The sequence below is a fragment of the Vitis vinifera genome, chromosome 11, assembly GCF_030704535.1.
Source record: "Vitis vinifera cultivar Pinot Noir 40024 chromosome 11, ASM3070453v1".
Taxonomy (NCBI): domain Eukaryota; kingdom Viridiplantae; phylum Streptophyta; class Magnoliopsida; order Vitales; family Vitaceae; genus Vitis; species Vitis vinifera.
The window spans coordinates 5,395,674-5,417,341 of record NC_081815.1 but is presented as its reverse complement, the minus strand read 5'-3'; the positions used below and the strand labels follow the sequence as shown (position 1 = coordinate 5,417,341).

The window sequence follows — 21,668 nt, the reverse complement described above, 5'->3', positions numbered from 1 at the left end:
CTAAATTATGTGTTTCATTTCAGTTCCTTGTAGTAGGTAAAGATCACCTACATAGAAGAATCACAAAGGGGAAGTCGGTGTAAGGTAGGGAATTTTATGTTGTTCCATGGTGTACCTGATTTCTTTCCTTGAAACATTTATTGGAATTTCATGTCATTTCTATGATTTCATAAAATGCTTTAATATATCATTGCATCTCGGTTTATTGTATTGAAATGTTACAACGATATTGGAACGTATATTGGTATGAAGATTCATGGTTTTGTGTTGTGGAAATGGTTCATGGTGTGGTTGCATTACAAGAAGGATATGGAATGATCACAGATGATATTCAGAGAATTGATTGGTGGGAAGTGTTTATGTGATGCTACAGGCATTATCCTTTGACATATTGTTTATGTGGGACCATGGGTCCTTGGGTGAAAGTCCCTAAAGCCCTCGAGCAAGACACTCCGATGTGGGTGTATGGGGTTGGTCTTGCCCCTGGGTTTTAATCCCTAAAGACACGGGGTATGACTTACCCTTGGGTGATGTCCCGGAATAGTCATTATTATATTTATCGAGTATCTTGTGGAGTATTGATATCTGATGTGTAGATTGGGGGAGGGTTAGCAGTTTATCAATTGTGAAATGATGGATGAGGAAAAACAAAGATGAAACCAACAAACACATGCATACATGTTTGACATGATTACATATTTGTTAATGGTTATAAAATGTTTATCATGCATGCTGTTATACGTTTAATTCAAGGTTTTTAAGGGTATGCTTAGGATGGTTATAAACTTTTCTACTGAATTGTGAACTCACCCTATCCCTTCCACTTTTAGATGCAAGTCAGAAGACCTATGCTAGAAATAATGCTTGAGCATTGCCTTTTTGTTGATTGGATGTTGTTTGCTCGTATTGAAAATGTTTTGAGGCTTTGCCTTTGTATTAAAGACTAAATCTTTTTTGAGAAATGATGTAATGTATATTTGTTATGTACACTTGTAGTATGGGCTACCCGTAGTGAACCATGGGGTCTTGGTATATGTAAATTAACGTAGTACAAGTTTTTTTTGTGAAACGAATCATGTTTTGTTAACTAATAGTTACAAAGTTTAATACAGGATGTATACCTCTTTATAACAGGTTTTCATATTCTCTTTATGCACAAAATAAAGCAGGAACTCAACATTTAATTTTTTGTATCCACATATTTTTTAGAGCACTTATATTGTATTTGAGTATCAATTGTTAAGTTTGAAAAACCAAGGTGTGACACATGACATACAATTTAATGTTAAGATAGAACCCTTAAAATCATGACCTGATGTAAAATTTTATGGATTTATTATTCATTTAATAAAGATTATAATTTCCTTTTCTATCTATTTGTTCCATGCATTACACTTGATGAGCATTTGACCTGACATATTTAGCATTGTATATGACTTAGATGCATTAGGAATTGTATCAAATATCTAAGTCATGGATTCTTTGTAAGTAGATGATTAGTTCATAATTGGTCCATGGACTTAGGCAATCCTTTTAAGGCGGTAGTGCACTACCTCTTAATTAGATGGATGATTGGTCTTGATAATCGGGATAGAGTTTCCATGGTGAGTGCACTAGTGTGTATGGTTACACATTGAATAGGACTTATGGTGTGTCATTATGTGTACCTATCAAGTAGTTATGACCTCACCAAGCTACAATACTATATGGTTTCTTCACCTTGAGGGAATATTGAGCTTGTGCTAAAGTTTGCAATGGTTTTGACCTACGGGTGAGACCCTGAGATGGGCATATATTCCCTATGAATCGGGTCATTGTTGTGAAACCAAGGTTTGGTTAATATCGATTTTGATGATAACAAAACAAGGTTTGGAACTAATGATTATATTTCAAGTGTGATGCAAGAAGATCTCCAAAGTGATAATCACAAAGACAAAATCAAGCCAAAAATAAATCAATAAGAAGAAGACCCCAAAGAGAAGTAGGCAAATTAGTTGTATATAATCTTAGATTGATTCTGCTAGTAGTTGTGTATAATCTTAGATTAATTCTGTTAGTTAGTTGCAGAAAATAGAATTGTATCATCCCTAATTTTAAGGGATTTGTTATTTTCCTTTTTTCCTCGGTTTCCTCTATATATAGGACTGAGAATATTGTGTATTGTGTCTATAATTTTTATTCAGAAAATATACAGCAATGCTTAATTGTTTCTCTTCTTCTCTTAGCTTTTATGGTATTAGAGCTTAAAGGCTAAAAACAAGTTGAGAGAAACAAATGCCTGGAATAAGCAGAGGCGATCACTCTAAGGTTTCTAATCAAACCTCACCGTCTACCTCTATAATTATTCCCACTATGGTAATCAAAAATTCCTCCACATCCCTGCAAATTATAACCAAAAAACTAAACGGAAAAAACTATCTTCAATGGCCCCATTCGGCTTCAATGGTGATTCGTGGCAAGGGCAAAATCAGCTATTTGGATGGATTAATTCCTAAACCACCAACGAGTGATTCCTCATACCAAACATGGGATACTCAAAACTCGATGGTGATGGCCTGGTTGATTCACTCCATGGAGGATAACATTGGAGATACATATCTGTTCTATCCTACTGCGAAGGAGATTTGGGACATTGTCTCATTAGCCTATTCTGATTTTGAGTATTCTTCTCAAATGTTTGAGTTGCGGAATAAGGCACAAAATCTCAAGCAAGAGGACTCCGATGTCACACAGTATTTTAATGCACTAAAAAAATTATGGCATGAATTGGATCTATTTAACACATGCGAATGGAAAGATCCTGAGGATGAGGTTCTTTTTAAGAAAATGGTGGATAAATATCGTGTTTATGATTTCTTAGCAGGTCTCAACAGAAATCTTGATGAAGTGAGAGGGCGCATTTTCGGGATAAGGCCTCTGCTAGTCATAGATGAAGTATTTTCCGAGGTCCGTCGTGAAGAATATCGAAGGAAAGTGGTGCTTGGTGAGGTATTGACTCCGGTCACTGAAAATTCTGCCCTAGTCGTGCAAGATTCAACCAAACGTGGAAATTTCCGACCTCCTGCAAAGAGAAGTCAAGCCTGGTGTGACCATTGTCAGAAGTCGTATCATACCAAGGACAAGTGCTGGGATCTTCATGGAAAACCTGCAAACTGGGTTCCAAATTGACCACAAGGACATGAAGGGAACAGAGAAAAACAAATGACAAAACCAGTTTTTCAAAGCTGCAGATGGAACAACTTTGCAACCTGCTAACCAAAAATCAATTTGCTAGCACTTCTCTTATGGCACAAAAAGGTACATTTTTGACAGATTTTGGTGGTACGACAAACCAGGGTGAGCCATGGATTATTGGCTTCGGAGCCTCTGATCATATGATTGGTTGTGAGAGTATGTTTTATTCCTATGTTCCAAGTCCCGGAAATCACAAAATTAGAGTAGCTGATGGCTCTTATTCGATTGTTGCTGGAATAGGTTCCATTAGACTCAGTCCCAAAATAGTTCTTAAATTCGTCCTACATGTGCCTAGCCTTTCATACAATCTTCTTTCTGTTAGCAAAATTACAAAAGATTTGAATTGTGTGATTCAGTTTTCGTTATCTGTTTGTGTTTTTCAGGACTTGATTTTCGGGAAGAAGATTGGCAGTGCTAAGGAGGTCAATGGTCTCTACTACTTTGAGAAGGATTTATCTATGAGTGGTCAAGTTCATGCTGTTGTTGGTCATCCCTCTTTATCTCCAAAACAACAAATAATGTTGTTGCATTGTAGGCTTGGACATCAAAATTTCCTGTACTTGAAACATTTGTTTCAGTCCTTATTTCAGAATTTTAATGAATCACTTCAATGTGAAATTTGTCAATTTGCCAAACACAAACATGTTTTTTTACCACCTCAACCTTATCGGGCTTCCAAACCATTCACGTTGATTCATAGTGACATTTGGGGTCCATCTCGTGTCAAAACTCTCACTAATAAAAAATGGTTTATCTCCTTTATTGATGATCATACACGGGTTTGTTAGGTGTATCTATTGAAAGAAAAAAATGAAGCAGAACATATTTTCAAAGTTTTCTATTCCATGATTAAAACTCAATTTAATGAGTATCAAAATGTTTCGTATCAATAATGGCACTAAATATTTTAATAACATTTTGGGCAATTTTTTTGAGGAAAATGGAATTTTAAATCAAATGAGGAGAAAGAGCACATGCAAGCAGCACCTTATGCTTCAACAATGGATAGCCTTATGTATGTGATGTTATGTACTAGACCAAATATTTTTTTTGATGTACTTATTATAAGTAAATATCAGTATAATCCAAACTTAGAACATTGGACAGTCGTGAAGCATATACTAAAGTATCTTAGGAGCATAACGGATTATATGCTTGTATTCTAGAGTGACGAGTAGGTACCCATTAGGTACACAGATTCAAACTTTCAATTTGATAAGGATTCCCATTGGTCTACCTCTAGTTTTGTATTTACCCTAGGTAGTGCGGCTATTGGTTAGAGGAGTGTGGAGTAATCTTGCATTGTTGACTCCACCATCGAAGCCAAGTACGTTGCAACTTCTGAAACAAAAAAGAAAGTCAATGGCTTAGGAAGTTCTTAATGGGACTTGGGGTACGTCTCTTGGTTGTACCACCCATGACGCTGTTTTGTGACAAAGTGGGATGGTGACACAACCTAGGAAACCACCAAAAGGGTTAGTACATTGAGAGGAAGTACTATTTGATTCTTGAGAGAGTATAGAAGGGTGATATAGTGACAGAGAATAGCTTCTACGAAGAACTTGGCAAACCCCTTCATAAAGACTTTGTCGGGTAGAGCCTTTGATCATTGTAGAGATAACATAAGTGTCAGATGTGTTCCTGATTTGTTTTAAGGGCCATTAATAGCATGACATGATGTAACATTTTATGGATTTATTATTTATTTAGTAAAGATTCCAATTTCCTTGTCTATCTATCCATTCCATACATTACGCTTTATGAACATTCTGGCCTAACATCTTTGTATTGTACATGATTTAGATGCATTAGAAGTTGTATGAAACATCCACGTCAAGAGTTCCTTGCAAGTATATCATTAGTTCATAGTAGGTTGATAGACTTAAGTAGTCCATTTGAGGTTGTAGTGTACTACCTCCTAATTGGAGGGGATGATTGGTTTTGATCATCAGAATGAAGTTCACATGTGTTGTTTCCTATCAAAAAAAAAAATAGTTACACATTGGACAAGACCCATGATGTGTCATGACATTTAGCTATCGAGTAATCATGGCCTCACCAAGCTACTACTAGACTGTATAGTCTCTTAACCTTAAAAGAATACCAAACTTGTGCTAAAATTTACGGTGGCTTTGACCTATAGGTAGGACCTTGAGGCGATCATATATTTCTTATGCATTAGGTTATTGTTGATGGAGGTTAATGATAATAGATATTCTTAATAGAGACACCATGATATTTCATAGAGATTAAGACAATATGTCCCCTTGGGTGATCTTAAGGATGTGTTTTCAGGAAATCTATGGTTGTAGTAGTACTTTAACTGGAACTTGACATATGCTCTTTATGAGTTAAAATATGTCAATTGATCATACAATAGGAGGATCTAAGACTCAAGGATTGTAAAGCTAATCTTAAAAGGTTGATAGCATTCACTATGTTAAATTACGGTCACCAGTTCATGGAGAGCCTACATCTAATGCTTAGTAAGTCACACACCTAAATTCTTGAATCTTACTCTAATATACATAGAATATTAGAGTGCAATTGATTCTCTATAGTAAGATGTGAAGTCAACTTTAGAATTGGATTCTGAGAAATATTGTATTTGCTTATAGGTTCTAGTGGTCCTCGCTCAAACTCATATTCCTTAATGACACAGAGGGATGTTTGAGTTCTTTATTTACTCGTGTGCAATAAGGACATTTTGATAAATACACAAGGTTGCACACGACCTTGTGAATGGTTTCTCTGGTCTTCACTAATTGATTAATTGAAACCCAATTAGGTTAATCAATTAGGACCCAAGTGGGTTAGTTTAAGTCACATAAGCCTAAGATGCGCTCAAGTCACTTAAGCCCATTGGAAGCTTATAAACACCCCCACCACCCTCAATGAGCTAAGACTTTAGTCTTGTTTCTTGTTTACTTTAGAAAGAGAGAAAACTTTAGCAACCACCCTCATGAGATCTCCACCATCTCTATGCTTGGATTCAAGGAAGAGTTATCATGGTAAAAGATCGTTGTGTCTAAAAGATCTACACCGTCTGCAGTGTCTTTCAGCAACTCTTCACCAATAAGATCTAATCTAGGAACATTCATATTTCAGCTATGACAGTAAACCCTAGATCCTTAAAAGACTTTGATATCTCTAATGCTTTTGTTGCTAGGATCTAGAGGCATAGGAAAAATAGCATGCACCCTAACAAGTCCAAGGACACGAATGGAGTATCTAGATATTCCTAACACTAAATGCTCCTCTTTGCAAAATGCATTGAAGGGCCACCCTAAAGACCATAGAGCAGATAATGTCCAGCTAGCATGGAAGTTTGTGAGATTGTAACGCACTACCATGGTGAGGGGTTCTCATGAGAAAGGTTTTGGGATGGGTATTGGCATGGCTTGAATGAATTTCCCAGGCTCATTTGCTTTTCATTAGGTAATGGGCACAAAGTGAAGTTTTTTGTAGGATGATTAGAGAAGATATCTTTGAGATCTTTGACTTGAATAGAGATTCTTTGTTTTGAATCCCAAGACTATGATAGGGGATGCCTTGAAAGCTTATTATCCTAGTCATTTGAATGCCAAGCCTCATGAAATCTAAGGTTCATGAAACCATTCTGCAATTGGGAATTAGAGATGGTGGCAAAATTCTTGCAAGTCATTAATAGTGTTTATTCCCCTTAGGGATAGGGAAGATAAGTTGAAAAGAAAGGATGACTTAAAATTGAGGGGTTTCTCAGTGGAGTTCTTTAACTTTGTTAACATGGTTCACTGTCCTGATCATGATTTTCCTACCCTCAAAGGGAAAGGTCCTTTCCTTTTGGGCCAATTGTAAACGAGGAGGGATTTGAACCCCCGACACCATGGTTCATAGCCACATGCTCTAATCCTCTAAGCTACAGCCCTACCCCATCTCCATTGGCTCTAGTAGGTTCCCTTAACCAAGCCACTACCTATGAGTCGTTGTCTTATTCTTCAACAGGCATGCGGTCAAAGCCCCCATCTAAGATCCACCTTCCTAACTGCGCAGACTTGGAAATTGGTTATTCTGCCAAAAGTATCTTCATTCCTTTGTGGAGACAATTTTAACCTTCTTGAGTTGAGACAATGGTGTATAGCTACTTAGCATTGTTTATGCAAGAAAAATGATGAATTAGTGCATCATTTGTTGATTCACTGCCCAGTGATCTAGCAGTTACGCGTTATTTTTTTTATTTTATTTTTTTGATAGGAAACGACAAAGGGATATATTGAGAGAAAAAAAGAAGTACAAGAGAAGGATGAGAAATCCTCCCACCAAAGAAAACTAAACTACAAGAAAACAAAAGCAGTTACACGTTATTATTGTCTCTTTATTCCACATATCATGGGTGCTTCCTTGCACAGCGAGAAAGATGTTCCTTAGCCAACCAGATGTTCTATCAAGAAGGGCAACAAAAGAGTACATATCGTCCTTTTTTGTTTGACATGGTGTATTTGGCAAAGAAAAGAATTTGAGGACTTTTGAAGAGTTAGAAGCCCGAAATCCCAAGCCTAAATAAGTAATCCTGCATTTTTTGCAATTATGGACAGAGGGAGGATCTATTGGGAGGAAGTGTTCTAGTGAATCTCGAAACCCTAGCTCCTAGTTACAAACCTGAATTCAACTGGAGGCTGCACTTTGCCCCTTATTTGGGTCCATTATGTATCACCAACACCTTCATGAGCAGTCCCATACCATATTGAATTACCAACCTTCCTAAATGCTTAAACTGTCAGGATTTGTGTTCACAATAGATATCATGCTCTAATGCTAATGATTAACAAGCTTTTCTTTATGTTCTCTCTCTTTCCTGTTTAGCATTGTTTTTAATGTAATATCAGTACCTTTCTGTTTACATGGGTTGCCCTGCTTCAGTGTTTCTTTGATGTAATTACAATGCCTTTATCTATTGACAAAAAGTATGGTGACTGAAACCTGAGAACTTGTGGAAAGATCAAACAAAAGAGCCTTTCAGGCATGGAGCAGTTAAGCTGAAATCTTAAACAAGTTGTATCACATTCTCTTCACTGATGGACTTTGGATTCTAGGTCGTAGTTGGGAATTTTTTTGGATTTTGTTGATGATTTGGACAGGAGATGAGGTATAGGGGCTTTGGAGTCTTCAAATTTTTTTCCTCTTTTATCTTCTGTTTTGCCAATCTTGTACTCAAGTATATCTTGAATATACAGCATATACCCAGTTTTTCTTCTTGTATGCCTTCCTAAATATTATTCCTCTTCAAGTTACCAAGAAAAGTAAAATTCAATTTCCCCCGTTCTTGTCACCAGGGAAGATGCACACTTACAATTTAATCCTTCTATGTGTAAATGTTTTGTATTTTCCCCCTTCACAATTTTTTTCTCTGACAGTGATAACTGTTCAGAAAGATTTTTGTAGGCATATTGAACTCAAATTGATAGATTTTGATAACTGAGATCTACCTATTCTATTTGTAAATGATGAGACACAGCTTATGCAAACAAAACCTAATATCAATGGGCTAAAGATAGTGTTAAATTCTCAAATGGAGCTCCACTGGGATAAAATTCTTTGGTTCTTCACTCTAACTGGAGAAGGGTGGCTGAAAATTAACATTGATTACACATAACTCAGGAGTCAGGAAATTTCAAATTCATCCATTTTCAAGGAGCTCATTTTTACATTAAGAAAACAAGTACTGATTTCAAGCTATGAGTAGTGAAAATGGATAAGGAAACATGCTTTTAAAATTGAATTTTCACTGAACTTTCTCAAAGTTATCCAGTAACTAAGTTTAAACCTTGCATAGCTGTGATTCATCCTTGATTATCCTTAAATTTCTTTAAGTTTTCATTTTTCCTTATCTTCAAAGCAACAAAGTTCAAGAAATTAAAAAAATATCATCCTTGTAAGAAAGACAGACAATTATGACATTCTCACTCTTGAATACCCACCAATATCCCTTGGTCTAGGATAGTGATGGGGTTGTGAAGCAAAAACCTTGGCATGAGGCATTCAAGTGGGTATTCTTTAGGTTTTGGACTCCAACCAATGCCACATTTCTTATAAAGGAGTCCACTAAGACTAAGGCATTTGTAAACCTCAGCCAAAAGAATAAAGCACACATTTTTGGAGCTTCCCCACAGATATTGAACTTGACTTTGTTAGAGATGGTATGAGTCTATTTACATAATCATAAAGCCTCATAGTCAAGAAGAGTAGCCTTGAAAATAATAATCTTTTATTTGTAAACCATGTTTCAAACAAGTTACAAAGCTCAAAACCTATGATACCCAGATCCTTTATTTTCACCCTATACTCGTGTTGACATGACATGACATGAGTATGGGTATGGGATCCTTGTTGGATACTCTTATTTTACTTTGAGTGAGGTTATTTGATGTTTTTTGCATTGATATCATTTTATTCTTTTAACTTTCTTATTAATAATTACATAGAGAAAAGAAGAGTTCACTGAAAAATGAATTTTTGTAAAAATATTTAGAGGGATTGGAAGGAAAAAATGGGAGCTTTTGAAAAAGATATTCTCACTTCCAATTTATTTTTAATTGATTTATCTTTTATTATCTCGTATCACACCCCTACCCCTTTTTTGGATCCTTTTTACCCGAGTCTTCGTATCCTAAAGTTTGAGCTGTGAAGAATCAGACACCTAGACATATACCCTGAATCCAAAACTCAGACCCAAAACCATGCAAATAGCTCAAAACACTCAAAACCTGGATTTCATATATCAACTTCCAAAGCTGTTATTATGCATTGTGCGAACTATAAATTTAAGCTAATAACAATAGAATACCATCTAATAATATATTAAATATATAAAGAGAAAAACTGCATTGGCAACTTGTTTAAAGAGCATGCTTGTAATTCCAAAACTTAAAATAATTTTTTTTATTAATTATGCAATAATATTCTCTCCCATGCCACCTTCAATCATTATGTTGCCACTTTAACTGCCTACTTGACCTCAAAACCAGCAAAAGGCTATATATGTATACTGATAATTAATACACCATATCCATAGCAATGAGTTCCAAATAATTATATATATAGTTACTTGGAACTCATTGCTATGAATATGGTGTATTAATTATCATCATTTCAATTTCATCAAATTCTCCACAAATTTCCAAAATTTTATTGAAGTTGAGCTTTGCCTTTTCATAAGGGCTCTAATTCTCCTTAAAATATAAAGCATTGGAATTTGTGACCCACTTTTAGCATGTTCAAGTTTCTATAAAAACTTGTCCCCACTAAAGACAAAAATGGGGAGGACATGGGACCAGGGACATCTCTCCTGAAATCATACACCCCATTCCCAGCTCCAACCTGGGGCAAGGTGGGAGCATGAGTCCTATCCCAAGGTTGGGGTAGTCACAATAACAGATAGATGAAAAAAATAGTAAAATGACAAACCAACTTATTTCTTGAGAAAATGAAAATGAAAATAAATAAAAAATACAACAAAAAAAAAATATAATACATATATGTAGTACTGATCCAAAAAAGTTTCCCTCTTCTATTTCTCAACAACCAAACTAAATAAAAATATTACCATTTTCTTATAATAATAAAAATAAATAAATAAATAAATAAATAATAAAAACTCGGTCTTCTAAATCTTACAAATCTAATCTGAAATAAAAATCCCAAAAGGGGGGGAAAAGGCCTCAACCTTAATATGTGACAATGTGAATCCAGTCAACCCAATCTTAGAAATTTTTTTTTTTTTTTTTTTAAAGCAATCATCTTTTAACTCTTAACCTAAGCTTAATAGGAAAAACAAAAAACTTAATGCTTCAGATATAATAATGTAGAAGGACAACTCAATGTTCAACAGCAACTATCTAATCAACAGAAGAAAAAGGAAACCTATATAATAATGTAAAAGGAAAACTTAATCTTCAACAGCAACTATCTAATCTACAGAAGATGAAGGAAGCCTAGTTAAGTCCAACATCAAAACAAAACTCAAACCTCAATTTAACCTAATTTCATAGTAAGTTTACCAATTGCAAGAAAAAATAATAAATAAATAAATAAGTAAAAATGAAAGCTCAGAAAATGATGTGACAATGGCAACAATGTGCAAGGGAAGCCAGTGTTGAAATTGCAGAAAAACAGCAGCAGCAATTGAGGATAGAAAAGGGACAAAATGAAACAGGGTTTCATATTTAGAATTATAACATAGCAGCTATGTAATCTTATCAATACAAGGATAGTATAAGAGAACTACATTATATCTAGAGGACAGGACAAGGTGCAACCTTATCCAGGTCCAAAGCCAAGCCAGGTTCAACCATTTTTTTTTTGGATCAGAGCCAGGTTCAACCATTTCATCCCAACCCTACCCCTACCCTGTTGAGAATTCACCCATACCCATCCTAATAGGATTGAGTCAAGGCTACTTCAAATAACCCACCCCATTGCTATCCCTTTATTTATTTATTTATTTTATTTTTTTAACATAGATGGCCATCCAAAATTAAGAAGTAGAGGAGACTAGTTCCAACTGACACTTTATAACCTATTTCTTTTAATTTTTCATGTCAAGAGCATGAAAATTGTGGACAATTTTAAGATTAAATGGTCTACTCTAAAAATATGTACATAAAAACACAAAAATGCCATGTGTAATGGTAATAATCAAGAAGAGAGAATCCATTTGTTTGCTTGGATGAAAAAATGTTTTGTGCCCAGCGTATGAGAGACCACATCCCTAACATGTATCAGTCCATTCTTGCATACTGTATTGGTTCTTTGCATGAACAATGTTATGAATGATATAGATCTTTAGAGTCCAAGTCCAATTCATGTTAGCATTGACATTAAAAAAAGATTATTTCTACATGTTTTTGAAATGAAAAGAGACAAGTTATTGCACATTAATTTTTTTATCATTTGAATCATAAGCATACACAAAGAAAGATGAGAGATCCTTTTGGCAGGACAAAGAAGGTAAACTGTAGCCTAAGAAGGCAGCTCCCAATAACAAAAATAAAGAAAACCACCACCCAAAAATCCGAGAAAAAAAAAAAGTCCAACAGGCCTATGGGAGGGGAAGTCCAATAACAAGCCCAATTGAGAAGGCTCCCCACTTGGCCAATCCATTAGCTCCATGGTTAACCAATCTAAACTTCAACAGAGGGGCAACCCAAGCTACTAGAGACATGAGACCATCAATTAATAGCAAAAACTGGTCATATCTCTAGGGACATCTGCTTTCTTGTGACACCTAGGCTTAGACGGTTGTTGAATCCCCCTCCACCATGAGCTTAGGATACTTGCCAGGACAACTTTTTGTGGACCTTGAAATTGGGCATTAGCCATAGTTTTAAAAGGCTCAAGGCACACCAAGGCACAAAGTCCTCTTGGAGCCTGAGGCGCAAGGCACACTTAAGGCACGGGCTTTAGTGAAGAGCTTTAGTGAATTGAGGCGCACCCTATTTTACATATATAATTTTATATAATAAAATTTAATTTAATAATTGTTTATTTATCCTAAGTGCATATATCTTCAAATATTATCTAAAATTTCAATCTAATCAACAAAAAACATAAAAAAAAATAGCTCTAATCATAAAAACTAAGCATCATGATTCTTTCATTTATCATAATAAATAGATAAATAAGTAAAATAAAAATATTACATAATGTATTCATTTCATAACTATAATATATAGATAGTTCATTATCATAAATAAATAGATAATTCATCATAAATAAATAGATAAAAAAAAATGACTATTAGATAAATAAGTAGTTTCCGTCTTTCACAATTTCATTATTATAACAAACAAATAATAGATAAATAAATAAATTAAATAAAAATATAAAATACATAAAAGAAATAACAATTATATAAAAAAGTAGTTTCCGTGTTTCACAATTTCATTATCATAATAAATTAATTAATTAAATAAATAAAAATATAAAAATGCATAAAAAAATAACAATTAGATAAATAAGTAGTTTTAACTTTTCTTTGACAATTTCATTATCATAATAAATAAATAATAGTTAAATAAAAATATAAAAATACAAATTTAAATGCCCAAAAGAGACTTAGTGATGGATCAAAGCTGCGCCAAGGCCAACCACCAAGTATGCACCTCTCTTCTTTTTCTCCTCTTCTTCCTTGGTTCTTCTTTCTATCCTCTTCTCAATCTCTACTCTCTATTGAGCCTTAATTTTGGGGCCTTTGTTGTTAAAAAAAATAAAAATGATTCTTCTTCTTCTCATGATCCCATGATCCATTTCCAGCCCTAATCTGGGTGTTTTCTTTTGTTTTGATTGAAGAAGAAGAAGAAATAGAGAAGTGAGCCTTTCTAGAGCTTCACGCCAGACCGAAGGTGAGTGCCTTTCGCGCCTAGGCAGCACCTTCTTCAACGGGCTGCGCCTTGAGTAAGGCAAGGCGCTGGGGCTTCACATCGCGCCACCTTGCGGCGCGCCTTCTAAAACTATGGCATTAGCATGGTTAGAAAAAAGTTCTGGCAAGCTCACTCCTATGCTCTCTGGAAAGACCTTAAATGCCCATCCGCATGTCATCTAACAAGGGCCCATAAAAGTGGACTTAAGGCACTTACAAGCAAAGGAATTCACCCAGACCTGTTAACATTCCCTTCTAGTGAGAAATAAATTGATCTCCAACCAAATAGAGTAATGTTAATGGGACATGTACAAACTCCCTCAGTGACAACCACCTGAAGAAAAGTAAAACACATACCATCCCATAGGTAAAATTGATGGGAATCCTCCTATCTTCAAAGATTCTATCAATTCCATTGAAGCCACATCACCCAGAGTGGTTAACAATGCCACATGCCACAAGAATCTCCTTTTATGGCTCCTTTCAAACCCCTTGAATGAAGTAACCAGCATAACCATGATATTCCTAGGGTCAACTAAACAACTCTAATGAAAGAGAACAACCTCAACTTCAACACAATGGAGCAGTGGAAGAAGGGATGTTTAGCTGAATCCCCACTCTTCATGTGGTAAAACAAAGAGGGTTTACAGGGCACCCTAAACTACAGCATACCATTAGCATTGGCCTTATCATTGGTCTCTAACCAAGTGAAGGTTTTGACAAAATATACAGAGAGAGAGAGAGAGAGAGAGAGAAGGTCAAGCAGTTTACCATTACCTACTAATACACCTGAAGTTCCAACATCCAATTAATAATCTCCAACCATTATACTAATAAGATATCATGGAGAATGTGCAACGATATAATTATATCGATTATGGGATGGTAACATGAAGAATCTTCATACCTTGTAAAAGTATATCAAACCACTCTTTTTTTGGATGTAGAACAAGTAGAAAAAAGAACACAATTGGATTTAGTGATTCCCACAGAGGAATACTTTCATTTATGAGAAGGGAGACAAGTCCTAAATCTCTTGAAACACAATAGAGTTCAGTTTGATCCTAATATAATCTTCAAATGCTTTATTTTAACCCTAAAGTACATTTTATGTGATAGAACAATCATATTTTAAGAAAATTTAGGATTGACCTTTTCATTAACTGAGGCATATGTGCATGTGTGGTATGGATTGTATGGATTGTGTATCATGCCAGTATCTTAAACAGAGTCAAGATGCCACACATGTAGACAATATATATCGTTTTAAACAAATAATGTCTAGTACCTTGTTGTATCCATGATTTTAGGAGAAATCTTAAAAGTCAAACCATGTGACAGGGGATTATGCTAGCCATTCTTTGGGTGATCTTTCTTCGTTCTTCATTTTTTTTTTAATATTCTCGTTCTTTGGGTGATCTACACAGACAGAAATGCCAGGATCCTTGAACATAGATGGAGAACCCCAGATGCTTCATGGGATTCTATTCATTATCTCTCTCTTTGTGGGTATATCAGTATATGTCCATAGAGTTCAGAGATACTCCCATAATATGATTTTCTGGACCAGAAAGGAGGGTGTGTTACTGGGAGGGGGAACTCAAGAGGTAGACCTGACCCTTTTAGTGGCTTGAACTCAATTTTAATGGTTATTCATTACAAAACCTAGGGCAAACAGGGTTGAAGAAGTGGTTGGCTATAGCCTTTTACAAACCTGCTGGTTGCAGTTCAACCACTAAGGTAGTCTTGCTCTTTGGGCAGGTTGATGGAGGTGCCTCATTAAGTATTGGTAACCTCCAAATGGAGATTCAGCTGTAGTTATCTCATGAATGTACTCAAGGATTAAGGGGGACTTTGGCAATTGTAGTTTGAGATTTGTAGGATTATTGACTTTTCTAGAGGTTTGAGTAGTTCTTTTGGTTGGACTCTTTTTCTCCTTCAGAAACAAACATTTCGTTTCCATTAATCTGTTACAACTAAGAAGGACAACAAAACCTTCCACAATGTACATGCCTTTTATTTTGTTTTTTAAAAGGATAGATCTCCTTCTTTGTACTTTTTCCCCCTACCTATTCAATGGATATAATTTTCCCTGGTTCCCGATCAGTAAAAAAATAGATTGTATTTACTGTATGTATTTTATGGTATCCTGAGTTTTTGACAATCATGAGTGTATTAGTTAGAAATGCACTACATTCATCACCACAAATGTATTTTTTAGGTTTCCAAACATGTCTTAGTGTCTTTCCTCATTTTTTGAACTTTCCTGCACAGCTATGAAATTTTAAATCATGATCTCAATAAAAATTAATAAATAAAGAAGAGAGAACAAAATCAATGATCTACCAATCTTCTTTCTTCAACTACATAAGATGCAGTAAGTTATTTCTTTCTTCAACTAGGCAAACACGTAAAGCCATTTCAAATTGCCTAAAAATATCTTTTCATCACCAATCTTCAGTTGCATAAGGAAGACAAGTTTTCATAAAGGTTAGTCAAACAGTTTCAGTAATTTATAAGATGGAACTATCTTCCTGCACTACACATTGTGAATGCATGGAAAAGAGAAAAAGAAGACCCATGGATCTCTTGTATGAGAAGCTGAAAGTGGATGCAAACAGATTTATCCTAAGTTATACGGCTTATATAAAAATAGCAATAGCTTACCATCAATCCTCGGTTGCGTGAGCGAGGAAGATCTTTAATATATTTTTCAAAAGCCTCCAGTTTTACTTTTCCTTTAACTTCTACAAATTCAGACCAGTTGACATCAGGAATCTTCTCACCACTATACAAAGAAATCATCACAGGGTTAACAAATAAATTTATTATTTTGACATCCCAACACACAAGATGAATAATTTGTTAAATTAAAGCATATGTCCCAAAAAAGGTCTGATGATGTTTGACATGAAGAATAGCGTGAAATGATGCTATCTGCTGCTCTAAAGTGATAATTGAACACAAATTCTAACTGGACCACCAAATTTATGTTCACCAGAATAATCAAATCATAATAATTAATTAAACAAGTGGTAGGCCTAAATACAAAACCTAATTACTAGTCAGAATTTAAAATTTTATTTTAAATCAAGGCATTGAAATTTTCAAAACCTTCCTCTTACTGATCGATAATAGAGAGAATAGGTAGGTTCCTTGTTCTTATGACTTGAAACAAATTTGGAAATTGAAACTTGAGAGGACTCTCCCCTAGCCAAGTATCCTCCCACAGGCCAGTTTTTGTACCATCTCCCACCAAGTACTGATTGCCTCATACTGTATTTCCATGTTTAAACTTTTATTTGCGTTTGTCAACCAAAATTTCAATGATACTTTCATGAGACAATTCTGGGGATGCCCAGAAGGATCATTAGTTGGATTGGTTTCACACAAGTGAGCAGTAGGACTTGGGTCTCAGTATCAGAAACTTGTTTCCCAGGAATAAAGCTCACTTGTGAAGATTTCTAATAGAGCCTCAAATTTGTCGACACCCTGACTTTCCTAGCAAGTATGACAATCAATCAAATAATTAAACTTACTTTTTCAGCTAGAAGGAACACATCAATGTTAGTCCTAATTTATCTCATGGTTATTTAAGTTGTTCAATACTTATGCAAACCACATTGCTATGAAGTGGATCGTATCAAATTTTGATTGACTTGTGGTGGAAAACACCCTTCTATTTCTTCATATCCGTCATTTCTCGCACTAATTTCCGATATGCCTCCATTTTGGATATTAGTTTCCCCTTCTCATACCAGACCAGCATCTGATGTGTGATTGTGAATACAGGCCAAGAAGCTGCTGTGTGAGGAATTCTAATTTCAGATGTAAACTAAGCAATGAGCAAACAGATTCTTCCATTCCCCTTCCTGGTCTGCTTTCAATTATCAGCATGATTGTCAAGGAATTAACAAATGATACAATCCTGACTAAATCTAAGTGACAAAACAGGATTCTTGTATCCAGTCCTAAGTAGTTGGGATTAAGCCTTTATTTAGTTTTATAGAGGCATATCTCCAAATAAAATGGCCCTTAAATCCCAACCTCCTGCTTGGTCAATTGCTCTTAGTGAGGAAGATCCTAGCAGTATGGTTCAAAGTGGAAGAAACCTTTCTAGGATTTAGCAATTTGTCAATAAATCATCTGCAAATCTGATGCTAAGCTACTAGACCACCTTTTCCATCCTTCTGCATTGCTATCAGAGTATATCAGCTCCCTTTCTCCATTGAATTTCTTTATCTGGATCTAAACTTTTTGCCCAGCAAGATGCTGAGGTCAAAGAGAGGAAACTACATAGAATTTTGCTATGCAGGCAGTAACTATGTCCACATGGAAGGAAAGGAATATGAGGAACTTTCACAGGAGGAAATCACTTATAAAAAGTGGAAACTAATACATCTTTCTAGGCTTTGGTCACAGATAAATCTAGAGAATTACCATATGGATTTGGTGAAACCTCAATGGAAACCTCCACATCGTGCTTGCAATGGAATTTCAAATTTTAATATGGCTGGGTGACTGCTGCCTTCTTGTGAAACCCTAGTCAAATTGGCATGGGTGAGAGATGCAAAGATCATGGTTCTATCAACCTTCTAGACATGCAGGTAGAGCCAAGTCCTAAAAAGATGAACAGCCTACTATCCTAAAAAGATGAACAACCTACTAGTTTTCTACTAATTGGGACACCAAAGAGACTAAATCGCATAATATAGTATTTCAGTTGTTGACTTTAGCTAAGAGTTAAGAGAATCAAGAATAATCTGCACCTATAGAAATCTAGATTGGACAGATCATAGATACTGTAGGAAATTTGTTCTAAGGATTCTTATTACATTTCAATGATCACTAAAGGAAATTCTGAAGCACATAGTTTAAATTCTTTTACAGTTCTTTGTTCCATTGTACTGGGAATTATTTCTTTCTTTGTCCTTGTTCTTCTTTCATTTTCCCTCTCTGTTTTCTTACGCTTATTGTTGAGCAGAGATCGTCTCCATTCTGCGGCTATTCTGAGGGATCATTTGGTTTCTTATAAGAAACTAAACAAATAAATGAATAAAGAGAATAAAAACCGAAACTAAACAAATAAATCAATAAAGAGAATCATGTATAGGCTTTTGTACATTATGTATATCGCCTTGTATAGAGGAGGTTTACTTAGCTATTTTTTATCAGGTCTGTATTTCATGAAAAGGATTTCTCATCCTTTTCATGTTTTTTATTCTTATTTTATAAATATGTCTGTTTCCGATAAAAAATAAATAAAGAGAATCAGAACCTCAACTTCCCTTATACCTAGCAAAAAAGTATAAAATAAAGAGAAACAGAGATGCTAAATTACAAATAACGGCTTGCAGATCAGCAAGGGTTCTATATATTAAAAGGATCCGGCCAATGAACCAAAATATCAATATAGAAATTGAATTTTCCAAAGCAAAGGAAGAACCTTTTGAAGAAGGCAACTGTAGTCACAGTTACAGCAGAGTTTAGTTGAAGGGATCCATCCCAGAGCTTCTCAGCAACTGTTTGAGCTACTTTTCCAGCAAGAGGTTTACTTTTTTCATCTAATTTAATAGAACCATAACATTGGTCATTTCTCTGACATGGTCTAATAACTGCATTACCCAAACTATCATCATTTTTGGCTGAAGTTCTCTCTGTCAACAAATTCTTTGGGTTCTCAATATCAGATCCTTCTGTTTTCTTCATAATTTTGATCATTCCATCTCCATGATCTTGACCTTCTCTCCCAACATCATTACCTTTGGCAGCACTGCATGGTTGAACTTCATTTTGCAATAATCTACAATTTTCATTTTGTTCAAATCTCGTGCATGTAGAAGCCCCAATAAAGGCTGATCCAACATTTATAAGATCACTAGGCCCCTGTGTGTTTGAACTGTGCTGTCTTTGCTCCAAATCACTAGATATTAACCTACTGGATTTGTAAGAGGATGACTTCCCATCAACAGAAAACCCATCAGGTTTAACGAGACTCTGCTGCATTAGTACTGAGGGCCTCAAACTTTCAGATGGTGAATTGTACGATTCCATTGGAGAATAGTTTGTGATGACATGATCCCTGTGCCCAAAAAAACCTGTTAAATCTTGAAGACCAGGATTAACTGCTGCCTTTTCTGTGCTTGTGTTGCATGAATTCAAAAATGAACGTGCTTGGGATTGCCAATTTGGTACCTTCAGGGTCTCCCCATTCAACATCTCAATCAAGGTTGAAGGAACTTTTTGACAGGAAGACTGAGGTGGTACACTTACAGAATAACTGCTTATTTTCTCAATACCAGGTTTATGATCATTCACATTTTTAACCTGCCGAGTTACTGCAAGATCATTCTGGCCATGAAATTGACGTTTCTCAGATTGATGCCTGATTGGTTCTGTGGACTGGGGAGAAAACAACACAGAAGCATTACTTTGTACATTCATCCCAAAAAGTGAACCAGCCTTGTGCTGCAAATTTGACTCTCCAAAAAAGTTATACTTGAGAACTGATTCAGAAACAATGCCTTGTTGATCCAAAGCTTCTGATTTCCTTTTCCTTGATGACTCAGACAGAAAATTTGTATCAGAACTTCCTGATTGAGCTAGGAGAATTTTGTTCTCCAGATGAACGCCCTCAATCCTTTCAGGATGCCTCACCTGACCTGGTAAACCAACATTCTGTTGTTTCTTGTGCCACATATTTTATAAATCTGATCCTCAACAAGCTTCAACTTGTGTAATTAATCATTCTGACCAAATATCTGCATCCAAAACAACAAAACAAAGAGCTGCCAAGTAAACAAGGATTCAGTGATGAATAAGGTGACACAGTGAATCTGAACCAATAATGTTCTCATGTTTAAGAATTAGCCCAAAAAAATAATTTACTTTGTTTCTCAGAAATCACTTTAAGTTTCTCTGACACTAACTAGCGGATATGATCATTTGGTCACACAAGCAGTTGAGTAATGGAAACTACAACTTCACCTCAAAACCCATCTCCCTTTGTCTAGTCAGTATAGATAATAAAAAACTGAAATTTGTATGTTTGTGAGAAGGACCCCTCATCCTTCTCTCTTTCTTTTACTAATAAAATTTGTCTTCGTTTCTGAACAAATAAATAAATAAATAACACACTAAAATTTAACCAAAAAGGAGGGGAGATATGACACCCACAGAAAGAATGTGAAGCATGAGAAACAGGAAAAGATAAAGCTTTTGATTGCCTAGGAAAGGAAAAGAAGAGGAATTTTTCTTCATTAAATGTCACAGTATGTGATTCTTATGATGTCTAGTTACCTAAAAATCTTTTAAAAAAAAAGAAGATTGATTATTCTAAGAAAACTCTTGGAAGTTTGTTCTTTCATCCTCACAGATATTTCCCCCCCTTTGGTTGCCCAATTCAACCAGTCTTCAAAATGAGCCTAACCTAAATTTTCCATCCAAGAAGCTTTATAAGGTTAGACCAATCAAATTGAGAAGCCTAACCTAATATGATGTTCATGTACAATATGAACTAGTCTAAGCAAAGAACTGAAATCAATATATTTAGTGATGTAAGGATCACAGTAGAGCCTCAGCCAGTTCAACAAGGTTCTAACTAGCATCCCCCACAGAGCAACTGAAGGGTGTCTCTCTTCAGGTTTCAAGTCTATTCCATGAGGTGCAATTATTTCTCACCAGGAGTGCAGAACATACATCATTTTACCTCAGCATTGCAGATCAGTACTATTAAGTGAAGACCATCCCATGATGTTTCCAATAAGTGTCTAACCTTCAGATTTTTTCAATTTTTTTTTCTCTCTCTTTTTGGTAGGGGATGGGGGGTTTTAGAAACAACCATTTCATTGCATTTTAGTAGTAAGTACAAAGATGGATGAGAAACCTTCCAGACAAGTACATGATCCTCTATACAAAGTCTGATCCACATTTGTTTACTAATCCAAAAAGGCAAATCCATTGCAAAGTCAAAATGGTTAGAACAATGCTTACTAGTTACTACAAATCAAGGAAACAAAAATCTCCCAAAAGGAAACCA

At 35.4% G+C, this 21,668-nt stretch overlaps 1 protein-coding gene across 1 annotated transcript in view; it reads right to left on the bottom strand.

Moving 5' to 3' along the window:
• LOC104880668 (uncharacterized) overlaps nucleotides 1-21,668 on the bottom strand; it is a 66,408-nt gene that overhangs the window by 9,561 nt on the left and 35,179 nt on the right. Inside the window, exons 2-3 of the mRNA XM_010658173.3 lie at nucleotides 19,077-20,391; nucleotides 16,298-16,418 (exon numbers count right to left, since the gene is read on the bottom strand). Of these exons, the coding sequence (XP_010656475.1) occupies nucleotides 16,298-16,418; nucleotides 19,077-20,329 (1,374 nt within the window). The 5' untranslated portion in view covers nucleotides 20,330-20,391. The remainder of the gene's footprint in view (nucleotides 1-16,297; nucleotides 16,419-19,076; nucleotides 20,392-21,668) is intronic.